Source organism: Staurois parvus, unplaced genomic scaffold, assembly GCF_062004578.1.
Source record: "Staurois parvus isolate SC_StPar_1 unplaced genomic scaffold, SC_StPar_1.0 ptg000096l, whole genome shotgun sequence".
In the NCBI taxonomy this organism is placed as follows: Eukaryota; Metazoa; Chordata; class Amphibia; order Anura; family Ranidae; genus Staurois; species Staurois parvus.
The window spans coordinates 15,942,525-15,955,706 of NW_028317892.1; the positions used below are offsets into that span (position 1 = coordinate 15,942,525).

The 13,182-nt window shown below is 40.8% G+C and overlaps 1 protein-coding gene across 4 annotated transcripts in view; it reads right to left on the reverse strand.

Moving 5' to 3' along the window:
* Positions 1–2,317: 2,317 nt before the first annotated feature.
* The window catches only part of HSDL2 (hydroxysteroid dehydrogenase like 2), an 88,826-nt gene continuing 77,961 nt past the window's right edge, over positions 2,318–13,182 (reverse strand). For 3 of the 4 annotated variants that reach the window (XM_089670931.1, XM_089670930.1, XM_089670936.1), the window contains 2 exons: positions 9,591–9,719; positions 2,318–3,217 (listed from right to left, as the gene is read on the reverse strand). In XM_089670931.1, coding sequence (XP_089527057.1) covers positions 3,105–3,217; positions 9,591–9,719 — 242 coding nt within the window. In that variant the 3' untranslated portion in view covers positions 2,318–3,104. Of the gene's footprint in view, positions 3,218–6,482; positions 6,575–9,590; positions 9,720–13,182 lie in introns of all 4 variants that reach the window. The other variant, XM_089670935.1, reaches the window with a different exon arrangement.

The window sequence follows — 13,182 nt, forward strand, 5'->3', positions numbered from 1 at the left end:
GAAAACCCCATTCACAGCATCCAGACAAGTGAAGGACACTCTCCAGGAGGTGGGCGTATCATTGTCAAAGTCTACAATCAAGAGAAGACTTCACAAGAGCAAATACAGAGGGTTCACCACAAGGTGCAAACCATTCATAAACCTGAAGAATAGAAAAGCCAGATTACACTGCCAAAAAACATCTAAAAAAGCCAGACCAGTTCTGGAAAAGCATTCTTTGGACAGATAAAACTAAGATGAATCTGCACCAGAATGATGGGAAGAAAAAAGTATGGAGAAGGCTTGGAACAGCTCATGATCCAAAGCACACAAAGTCATCTGTAAAACATGGTGGAGGCAGTGTGATGGCATGGGCACGCATGGCTTACAGTGGCACTCAGTCATTGGTGTTTATTGATGATGTGACAGAAGCAGCCGGATGAATTCTGCAGTGTTTAGAGATATACTGTCAGCCCAGATTCAGCCAAATGCAGCAAAGTTGATTGGACGGCACTTCACAATACAGATGGACAATGATTTAAAAACACACTGTAAAAGTAACCCAAGAGCTTTTGAAGGAAAAGAAGTGGAATATTCTGCAATGGCCAAGTCAATCACCTGCTCTCAACCCAATTGAGCATGCATTTCACTCGCTGAAGGCAAAACTAAAGGCAGAAAGACCCACAAAGAACAAATGAAAAGAGCTGCAGCTTGAGTCTGGCAAAGCATTAGAAAGGAGGAAACCTAGTCTTTGGTAATGTCCATGGGTTCCAGACTTCAGGAAGTCATTGCCAGTAAAGGATTCTCAACAAAATATTAAAAATGAACTTTTATTTATGATTATATTAATTTGTCCGATTACATTTGAGCCCCTGAAAATGGAGGGCCTGTGCATAAAAATGATTGCAGTTCCTAAAATTTGTACTGGATATTTATGTTCAACCCCTTGAATTAGAGCTGAAAGTCTGCACTTTAAATTAAAGCGAAACAATCCAAATTAATTTGTTCTGGTGGCATACAGAGCCAAAAGTATGAAAATTGTGCCGGTGTCCAAATATATATGGACCTAATTGTGGATATCAATATCTCAGATGTAGGAAAACAATAGACTACTTATGTGTAAATACCAATTAGAGCAAATAAAAATGGAAGCCACGCAACCAAGTTTAACCACTAGCCTACAGGGCACTTATACCCCCTTCCTGCCCAGGTAAATTTCCAGCTTTCAGCGCTGTCACACTTTGAATGACAATTGCGCGGTCTTGCCTCACTTTACCCATATGAAGTTTTTATCATTTTTTTGTGACAGAGCTTTATTTTAGTGGTATTTAATCACTTCTGGGTTTTTAATTTTTTCTTAAACCAAAAACCACTGAAAATTTTGAAAAAAAAAAAAGTGGTTTTCATAGTTTTTGTTATAAAATTTTGCAAATAAGTGATTTTTCTCCTTCACGGATGTGCGCTAATGAGGCTGCAGTGATGGGCACTGATAGGTGGCACTGATAAGGAGGCACTGGTAGGTGGCACTGATGGGCATTGACAGGCAGCACTGATGGGCATTGAAAGGCGGCACTCATATATGGCACGGACTGGCACCACTGGCACTAATGGGCGACACTGAAAGGCAGCTCAGATGGGCACTGAAATGTGGCACTGGCAGGTGGCATGGATGAGCACTGAGAGCTGGCACTGATGGACACTGACAGGTGGCGCTGCTGGGGCTACACAGATCATCAGGGCACACTGATCATCAGTGCTCTGATGATCTGTGTACATGTTCCCTCCGAGGAATGCAGATTTCTGGCTCTCCTCTCCTCACGAGCTGTCAGTGTGACAGCTCGTGGGGAGAGAAATGCTGATAACTGGCATTTCCCTGTTTACATGTGATCAGCTGTGATTGGATACAGCTGATCACATGACCAAGCCGGCAGCTTCGTCTCTTTCCGTGGATCGGTGATCCGCTGTGTCTGAGGGACACAGCGCACCGTTGATCGCCACACTGCGTGCTCCAAGAGCCGCGCATGCGCTGTTAGAATGGGAGGATGTCATATGACGTCCTCCCAGAACAAGAAAACCGCCTTGCGTCCATCATATTACTATATGGCGGGCGGGAGGCGGTTAAACTTACTGAGTGACATGCACTGGTAGGGGCAAGCAACAAAAACCAACAAAAACATTTCCAGAACTACGCATTTTTTCAGACAAAGAACCTGTTTAATCAGTTTTCAATTTACAAACTATTCTTAGATGTACACATTTAAATATATATGGGAATAGATTTGATAATATACTCACCTAATAGTATTACATTAAACAAAAAAAACGTCACAAGAAAACCTTTTTAAACTTTAATACCCTTTTATTGTTTGAAAAGTTCTGTATAAATGTACAAATTTTATCAAATGCGCACCACTTATACATTCCTTAGATATACATATACGTATGCATTACTGCCTGTACATGTAAAAATTTGCTTTTGTGTTGAATATGTTAAATATGCCTTTATTAATAACTTGGAAATTTTACCTGTTTTCACCTTTCTTCATACTAGTAAAATTATATGGTGGTTTAGTATATATAAAATGTTGTATAGTCTATTTTTGTTCTGTAGAGTCAATGTTATTATACATAGCTATTGCTTATTTAAAGAGATTTATTTTTGGACCATGGTGTCAGAAATTTCACATTTTATTATGAAAGCACTGCATCCAGATTACAATATTCAGATAGATTCAGATAGTACATCTACATGAGGTACATTAATTTACCAGGTAAATCATTATAAAAACATGCTTTAAGGGCCGGTTCACGCCACAGAAACGCAGTCAAGATGCCTTTCTGCATGCGTGTTTTTGATGTTTTCCGGTACATTTTTTCCCCTCTTTTTCTTCAGTTTAAATAAGGACTGGTGCATTCTAGTGCGTTTTTGCCATTGGAAAACGTATAACTTATTATCCTTGCATTTTTGATGCAGAAAAAAAAAAAAAAAACACACTGGACTGCATGTGGTGTGAACCGGTCCTCAGTGGATAACGGTCATAATTTCAAACAACATTTGTCCAAGCAGATTCTTTTGCAGGATTCAGGGTTGTGTCTTCAGTGGTAACATAGATGTCTCTGACAAATTACAGCTTGGAATTCATTTGTCCCATGAGCGCCTCCAGTTTCATTGCTAGAGCCATATTGCCTTTGATCTTCAGCTTCCCTGCCATGAATGCCATTGTTGGCTTTAGTTTTCCTGATAATTAGATTAAATATCATTAATGATTGCCAGAATATATGTTCATTTCTTGTTTAATTTACATTTTCAAAAACAAATGTGAAAAAAAAAAATCAAAATAGTAATGGGACAGATGAATATGCAATAACATATAGTATGTTATCCCTGCTGGAAAATAGATTGGGTACCTAAACACACACACACACACACACACACACACACACACACACACACACACACACACGTATCTCCATGCCCTAGGAACAACATTATCACTAAATGCAGCCCACCTGGAAAGGTACTCACCTTTATCCTCAATTCAGAAATCTTCACAGTGTAGCCCTTCTTAGATACACAGTTTTGTTACAGAAACCCTTTCAGTCAGGTCAGCTTCATCCTTCATACACTCCACAGCCCAACTTATTCTGAGGGGGAGCCATACTACATTGCAATGGCAGAAAAATTCTCCTGCGCTAAAATGGGGCCCTAACACTCATGCTGCTGACACTAACCTCTTACACGAGTAAAGTATATATATATATATATATATATTTATTAACAGTGCAGCGCTAAAATAAATGTGAATATAAATAAATAATACCCCCAGTGCACAAAGGGGTTAAACTAATATCAAGTGCAACACGTGGATTCCCAACGGGAATGATGAATGTGTAAAAGTGACCAGTGTCCTGACCGACGCTCGAAAAAAATATACCTCAAATAACCCTCTGCCATGATACATACAAAAATTACACAATAATAAATACAGCAAATAAAATGTCCATGATAGTGCTCAAAACACAATATTCATGCAAGTGCTGCTATATGTTCACTCCGTGCAAATCTTTAGTGGCCGAAGTGCCCCCTCACCTCCTTAAATCGACCCTACAGGGTCAGCTCGCTCTGAGAATTAAGACCACTCTGGATGGCAACAGGATTCTGTTCAAATCCACTCCCAAGTACTCCGATCCTTTAATGCACCACCCTGTCAGCAGCATCCCCTCCGGATCATATGCAAACAAAGAACCTCCATAGTGTAAAACCGTTTTTTTATTTGGATGTAAACAGTAAAGAAAATTGCCCACTCACATGCTCCTCCTTTTAAACACAGCTCTTCTACCTCATGCTAAAGATGTATTGCATGGGTATTGATACAGGGATTTCAAATATGGCCCCCACGCCGGAAGTGACGTCACCGCTCACCCGGAAATACCTCCTCGTGTACCGACGCGTTGCGTCACGCTGGACACATGACTTCCTCAGGGTCCGAGGAGGTATTTGCGGGTGCGCGGTGACGTCACTTCCGGCGTGGGGGCCATATTTGAAATCCCTGTATCAATACCCATGCAATACATCTTTAGCATGAGGTAGAAGAGTTGTGTTAAAAGGAGAAGGGGCATGTGAGTGGGCAATTTTCTTTACTGTTTACATCCAAATAAAAAAAAAAAACGGTTTTACACTATGGAGGTTCTTTGTTTGCATATGATCCGGAGGGGATGCTGCTGACAGGGCGGTGCATTAAAGGATCGGAGTACTTGGGACTGGATTTGAACAGAATCCTGTTGCCATCCAGAGTTGTCTTAATTCTCAGAGCGAGCTGACCCTGTAGGGTCGATTTAAGGAGGTGAGGGGGCACTTCGGCCACTAAAGATTTGCACGGAGTGAACATATAGCAGCACTTGCATGAATATTGTGTTTTGAGCACTATCATGGACATTTTATTTGCTGTATTTATTATTGTGTAATTTTTGTATGTATCACGGCAGAGGGTTATTTGAGGTATATTTTTTTCGAGCGTCGGTCAGGACACTGGTCACTTTTACACATTCATCATTCCCGTTGGGAATCCACGTGTTGCACTTGATAATAGTTTAACCCCTTTGTGCACTGGGGGTATTATTGATTTATTTATATTTATTCACATTTAATACTACATTGCAGTTTCCAGCGGTTCTGCAGAGTACTCCCTGCAGCAATGAACGGACCTGCAGGGCACAAGCTCTGGATTTAGAGTACAATATGAAGGTCCTTTTCAAACGCAAAAGCTGTGCAGCTACAGGCAGGTCTCCACAGTGAAGATTGCTGGATCGAAGAATAAGGTATTTCTGCAGGTGGGCTGTACTCTGGGGGGTATACCTTAAGAGAAAACTTTAACTAAAAAGGTACACTTGTCCTTTAAATATGTCACAGTCACATGCTCAGACATTTTATATGCTAACAGTTTATATAAAATGTTGATTTTATATTTTTTATACAATTCATTTCTCCGAGTTCATAAAAGGACACAGCTCGGTATCATTCTTAAACTGCAGAGTTACAGCACCACAAATGATAGGCCAGGGGAAAGGCCAAAGGGCAGTGCAACAAATTGGAAGGGATTGTCTGCGACTGTCCTACTCCTGAAAGTTTCATTATAATCCTACAGTCAAAAAATGATACCGAGCTGTGTCCTTCAATAAACACAAGAGAAAACATGATATACAGTTTTTATGAGTGCAGATTTGATAACATTGAGCATATAGACATATCAAACATCATAAATACTGGATAGTACACTTTACAATGTATTAAAGTCAATAGCCACAGTCACACTTCAGCAGCGATAAGGAAGAAAAAAGCGCCTCTAAGTGCAGTATGGTGCAGTATTTATTTGCAAGCAATGTAAAACACTCACATTGTATTAAAATCAGCAGCGTACTACCCAACACACATGGAATTACAAAGTTGTCTGTGTACAGTGCTAGGTTGTCTAGAACAGAGTTTCTCAACTGGGGTGCCGTGCACGAGCAAAAATGTCCCCAACTAAGGCATCAGTCTAGTAATATATTCTTCTTGCCATCAGTTAAGCCTTTTTTAATTACAGTGGTGCTGGTCTGCTGTGTCAAGCTGCCACAGGAACTCAGAAAGCTGGGCAGGCCACCCTCCTGCCCACTTTCTGCCAACTGATGACGTGCTAAGGGCTGATCGGATGCTCGCATAGCTTTCCGGGATGCGCTCTAGAGTTTTTTTTTTTTGGATGTGTTGGATGGAGTTTCTCTGTCAGTAGTTGGGGGGGCACATGCTGGTGTGAGAGGCTACAAAGATACACAGGGAGGAGGCTGTTCAGTGGGCTGTATATGAGCTCCTGTGAGCTCTGGGAGGTACAAAAATGTTTGTGTTGGTAGTTTTTTTTTTCAGCACAATTTATTTAATTGCAGGCATGGTAATCAATAGTAAATTCATGTAAGCATATTGCGTATTTGTGTGAGAATGTGCAAAAAAAAGCACATGCACTCGAATGCACCTGGTGTGGAGAAGACCTCAGACTAGTGTGCTCAAGGATTGTGCCCGATTTTAAAGGGTGTCTTGACTGAAAGAAGGTTGAAAAACACTGGTCTAGAAGCAATGGATATAATAGGGAAAGATTTTCAAATGTCAAACTATTTTCATATACTCTGGATATTGTTTGGTTCTAATACTGCATTATGTTCATCTATTTTGGACATGTTTATTTCCATGTGAAAAAATACATTCAAGTGGAGGAAAGTTCATAAGTATCTCCTAGATTGTAAGCTCTAACGAGCAGGGCCCTCCGTTTCCTCTTGTACCAAACTGTATTGTAACTGTTATGTCTACCTTCATTTTGTAAAGCGCTGTGCAAACTGTTGGCGTTATATAAATCCTGTATAATATAATAATTAATATTGGCAATTTTTTCGAATTAACTACACATGCACATTTTAAAAGCTCCTTTCAAACTACGATTTAGACATGAGTAACAGCACTTTGCAATGCAATAATCCCATAGAGGTAGATTCATGAGAGTTATTTAACTCTAACCACAGAAAATGTAATTCTCCCTTTTTCTACAAGGGTCTGCACCAAGTAATTTGAATACATGTGATGTTTATATTGAACACATTTTTTAACCACCTTCTGCCCGCCATATACTACAATGACGGGCGCAAGGTGGTTCTCTCATTCTGATAGGACGTCATATGATGTAGTTCCATTATCACTGCGCATGCGTGGCTCAGGGAGTGCGCAGTGATTGCCGGTGCTCTGTGTCCCTCGGACACAGCGGATCACGGAATGAGCCGAAGATGTCGGCTCGGTCATGTGATCAGCTGTGTCCAATCACAGCTGATCACATGTATACACGGAAATGCCAGTTATCGGCATTTCTCTCCTCTCGAGCTGTCACGCTGACAGCTCGAGAGGTGAGGAGAGTCGGTAATCGGCTTTCCGCGGAGGGGACATGTACACTGATCAACATCGCACTGATTATCAGTGTGCCCTGATGATCAGTGTGGCCCCAGAAGTGCCACCTGTCAGTGTCCATCAGTGCCAGCAGTCAGTGCTCATCAGTGTCACGTGCCAGTGCCCATCAGTGCCACATATCAGTGCATACCTGTGTACATCAAAGCCACATCAGTGCCCATCTGAGCTGCCTTTCAATGTCACCCATCAGTGCCGCCTAACAGTGCTGCTAGTCAGTGCCGCCTAACAGTGTCATGTATCAGTGCTGCCTTTCAGTTTCCATCAGTGATGCCTGTCAATGCCCATCAGTGCAACCTACCAGTGCCTCCTCATCAGTGCCACCTATCAGTGTCCATCAGTGCAGCCTATCAGTGCAGCCTCATTAGCGCACATCAGTGAAAAAAATCACTTATTTACAAAATTGGATAACAAAAACTAAGAAAAACCGTTTTTTTTTTTCAACATTTTCAGTGGTTTTTGGTTTAAGAAAAAATAAAAATCCCAGAGGTGATTAAATACCACCAAAAGAAAGCTCTGTCTAAAAAAAATGCTACAAATTTAATATGGGTACAGTGTTGCATGACGGCACAATTGTCATTCAAAGTGTGACAGCGCTAAAAGCTGGAAATTGGCCTGGGCAGGAAGGGGGTATAAGTGCCCTGTAGGCTAGTGGTTAAAGTCTTTTGTATCAATTGTTTTGAATGAATTCTTTTTGTTACATCCTATTACAAACATATATCTACTTGCTAGTTTAACAGTGACAGATACTATTGAGGAAGCCTACTCTACTGTTTTTTTTTTTATTTAATTTGTGGTTTGGTGGGTGGATGGTTGAGTTATATACCCATTTGCCCTCTGGAAGATTTACCCCCCTTCCACACCAGGCAATTTTTTGTGATATGCTGCTGCATTACTTTAACCGGCAATTGCACAGTCAAGCAACGCTGTACATAAATTAAATTTATGTAATTTTTTCCCCACAAATATAATTTTCTTTTGGTAGTATTTGATCACCTCTACGGGTTTTTATTTTTTGTGCTATAAACGAAGACTGACAATTTTGGAAAAAAAATAAATAAAAATGTTATTTTATTTATATACTTTTTGCTATAAAACATATCTAATTAAAAAAAATCTTCATAAATTTAGGACAAAAATGTATTCTATTCTTTTTTTTTTTTTTTTTTGTATACTGATTTCCACCCGTTTGGACAATTCCCTTTTACTTCCTGTTCTGATCTGTACAGGAAAAAAAAAATCTCAATGAGTCACATTCATAATTTGGGCATTATTTTTAAATTGCAGCTGGTGAGTGACACATGTCATTCACTACAGGTTGGACCTTAAAGCAGTATTAAGCCTAAAAGCAAACAATTATATTGCAGCTTACCAGTTCTTAGATGTGGTGGCTGCATTCGTTTTCTTTAAGCTTTCTTCCCCTTATTTTCACCTGCTGATCTGTCCAGTAAGTCTGTTATTTTTCAAAAGAACAAGCTCTCTTGCAGATGTAGTGGTGTTAGAAGGATGAGACAAACCATTTAACACTGACAAGGGTGAATACAAATGATCAGTTTTTATGTATGTAAAACCTTTATCCAAAAAGGTTTTTTTTAAAAAACTGCTTTAACTGTTTATAAAGTGTTAGCTGGAGTTTGGCTTCAATTTAGAGCTTAGAGTTTTTAGGATTTAGAATTTAGAGTTTGGCCAAATCTGCTAGTACATTTAACACTCTCCTCCCAGATAAGTAATGCTGCTGTCCAAAGGTGCCCCCTGTGTGCCTTCATCCAGAGTTGGAGCACTCTAATACAGGAGGTGTGTTATTGGCCATATCATCAGGTGAAAAAAGCCTAAAAAAGAAAACTAATATGCCACCACATGTAAGGATCGGTAAACTAATATATTCGATTTTTTATTTTTACTTCATTACCACTTTAATGAATGAACTGCCCACACTAAAACTGCAACATTGGGCCTAATGTGCAGAAACGTGGGACAGGGAAATGTGTTTTACCCGCAAAAACCAACTGCTTGAATCCAACAATTCTCACACCTGATGAGGTGGATGCTACAGGCAACACCAGCCCTTTTCCTAACCATAACTTTACACATAGGGCTCTTAACGTGTGTCATTTTATTTATCATTTTTACCAACCTGTAAACATTTTCACAAAGTCCTCGCTGTCCAAACTCATCACCACATCAGCTTTTACAGATGGTTCCCCTTTTCCAACTGCACCCTTGTCATTTTTTAGGTCCAAATACCAGGTGCCTTGTTCTGCCCCTGAAATTAAAGCAGGTCATAAAACATAAATATGGAAAACTTAAGCTGTGTTCACAAGAAGAGTTCTTTCACATATCACTTCTGCAAGAATAAAAAGAATTAAGAGTTGATACACCTTCCATTTTAGGTGTTGGGGTATCAAGGATACAAATATAGCAATAGGAAAGTAGGGTTAATGCTAATAGAGTAACTGAAAAGAATAGCTTTTATCACTGTCGCCCCAGCCATGTTTCCAGGGCTCTGCGTTCCCATCAGCAGACCCAGGACCAGGATCGCAGATGCCACTGGGTAGAGGAGAGGGAGACTAGCAAAAGTCCATTTGACGATCTCCCCTACCTAGTAAGAACCCAGAATCAACGTGTAAAACATCAATTCTGTGTCAGGCTATCACTCTCCCCAGCCGCTGTGGCCACTCCATTAGCTTCAATGAAGGACAGGTAAGACATTACCACCCAAAATCTTTGTTTTAAGATTTTTTTAGCATATTTCACTATGACCAAAGTAGTACAATGTTACCATAGTAACATTGTACTACTTTGGGGAAGTGATCAATATTTTTTTTTTTTTATACACAATTTGCTTATAGCAAAGAATTACTTTGCTATAAGCAAGCATTTACCTGAATGACATCGATTCATTCAGGGTTTTTTTTTTTGTGCTTTGATTTGGCCACAGCTAATCACATGACATGGGCATGTGATCGCTGTGACTAATCACAGCTAGACACTAGTATACAATGGATGGCATGAATGAAGCCATCCATTGTATACAACTGTCATGTGACCTGCTGTGATTGGTCACATGGTATCGGCAACTGGGGCCTGTACTCAGATCTGTCATTGGCTGTGTCCGAGGTACACGGCCGGTGACAGATCGCACCGCTGCGCGGCTCTGCAAGCAAGCAAACTGCGCATGCCCAGGAGTACGCCATATGGCATCCACCCGGAAATCTACAGCATTTTTCCGGCCGCCAAACGGCTATTGGCCGGGCGGCTAATGGTTAAAGCATTGCCACACAATGTAGGGTACAGAAGTTCATTGCTGTTCACAGCACATACAAGTTTAATCCTTTCACTGCAAGAGCCAATTTTGTACACGTTTAACCACTTGCATCCTCAGGATTTACCCCCCCCCCCTCCTGACCAGGCCATTTGTTGCATTACGGCACTATAACTGACAATTGCGCTATCATGCAACGCTGCACCCAAATTAAATTTACGTCCTTTTTTCTCCCACAAATTGAGCTTTCTTTCGGTGGTATTTCACTGCCTGTGCGTTTATTTTTTGCATTTTACATAAAAAAGGCTGACAATTTTCAGAAAAAACAAAATGTTTTACTTTTTGCTATTAAAGATGTCCAGTAAACAAAATGTAAAAAAAAAAAAAAAAAAAAAAAAAAAAAATTTGTCATAAATTTAGGCCAAAATGTATTCTGCTACATGTCTTTGCTAAACAAAAAACCCCAATATGTGTAAATTAATTGGTTTACGTGAAAGTTTTTTAGCATTTACAAATGGCGGTACAGATACTAGGATTTTTATTTTTAATAGTAATGGCGGTGATCAACGACTTATAGTGAGACTGCAGGGGACATTTTGACACTGGGGGTAACTGACTTGATGTCACTGACATCCTCAGGGACACCAATACAGTGATCAGTGCTAATAAAGAGCATTTTCATTGTACTACTGGCACTGGGCAGGAAGGGGTTAACATGAGGGGCGAACAAAGAGTTAACTGTGTGCTGGGAGTGTTTTACTAGGGTGCTGTGTCAGTGTGCTTCACTGTAAGCACACTGCTTTGGATGGCTGTGCAGAGCACAGCCATCCAAAGCAGTGTCCCCAAGCTTACAGGGAGAACTGTTAGTAAACAAAACAGTTTTCCTCCTCGTTGGAGATCGTCGGAAATCACCAGGTGCCAGCGAGTAATCACCGGCCAGGACCCGGTGATTGACAGCCATGGTCGCGATTTTGCGCACCTGTGCAGCCCTGTAGCAGTATATCTGCTATAGGGTGGACGGGAAGCAGTTAAAAACTAATTTTTTGACTGAAGATTACACAATACCCCCAAACATGGTATATTTTCTGAAAGCAGACACCCTAGAGAATAAAGTAGTGGTAGTTCCAATTTTTTATGTCACACGATATTATTACAAAGGAAGCAACACTTCAGTAAAAATCAAACTAAAGTGAATTTTACGTCAAACATACGCAATCAATTACCCACGTTTTTGGTAAAATATAAAAGAGGAGGTTGTGCCACACAAGTAGATACCCATTTGTGTGCACCTATGAAATTGCATCAAACTTCAGTACCTTATACTTTCTATAGACGTCGCTTCAAAAGCCCTTGAAGGTCATCGGTTTAGCGTTACAGAGGAGGTCTGGTGCTGGAATTATCGCTCCCACTCTGCCTTCCAGGTCACACAAAGAAGGGGAGGGGAGTGGACGCTTTCCTCTGCTTTCCTCTCTCCCCTTCACCCACTGGCACCCACCATGGCTCTCCCCAGGCTTGCAGATCAACAGCAGAGCCGTCTGACTGCTTCTACCTGGACAAGCAGGAGTCTGCCTGTCAGGTTTATACACAATCCTGGTGGCTGCAGCCACCGAATTGTGTATAGAACTCCCTGCTGTCAGGTCTGTATGGTGTACGCACCTGGCAAAGAAAGGGTTAAGGCTTCACATGTTGTGTATCTATTTACTCTGCATAACCTCATCTTTTATATTTTAACAGAAAATTGGGTAATATATTTTGTTTGTGTGTCCAAAAGAGGAATTTTGGCCTATATGTAAATTTTATATCTTGGAGTACAGTACAGGACACAGGAAAAACATTCATGGGTTATAGGCTTGTACTTTCAGATGATTGGACAATGGCACAGCTTTTGAAGACATGCCACCTGGGCGCCTCCCCTGTAACCCTAACACACTCTGTGGCATTGTCTTATTGCACCTTAATTGGGTGTCCTCGTAGAAGGGGGTTCTGGTGGTGCAGAGCCAAACTAATTTAAGCTTCAGGAATTTAATGGGGCTTTGCTTTTTACAGGTGATCATGTTCCATTGGCCTATGAGGGACTGGAACACTCTCCCAAACCATGAAAATCTGGTATCTGTTGTTATTACTTTCCACTTATAGGGAAGGAAAGACTTCCCTCTTGTTAGGGCTGGGCTTGAAATCATGACAGAAAGTTCCTTGTGTGACTGGACAGGAGCATGGGTAGTCTGAGAAACAGAGCAGGATTGTTCCATGTGAATAGAATATTGTACTGGAGAGCTCTTGAATGAAATTGGACAAATGGGACAGCCTTGAAGGAGGCTACCATGAAGCCTAGATCCTTCATGAAGGATCTCATTGTGAGATGTCTTTATGACCTAAATTCTTGAGCATGGGCTTTTAGAGAAAGAATCACTCTTTACTGGACGGAAAACCTTTGCTTGGGATGTTTCCACGACCAGACCCAAGT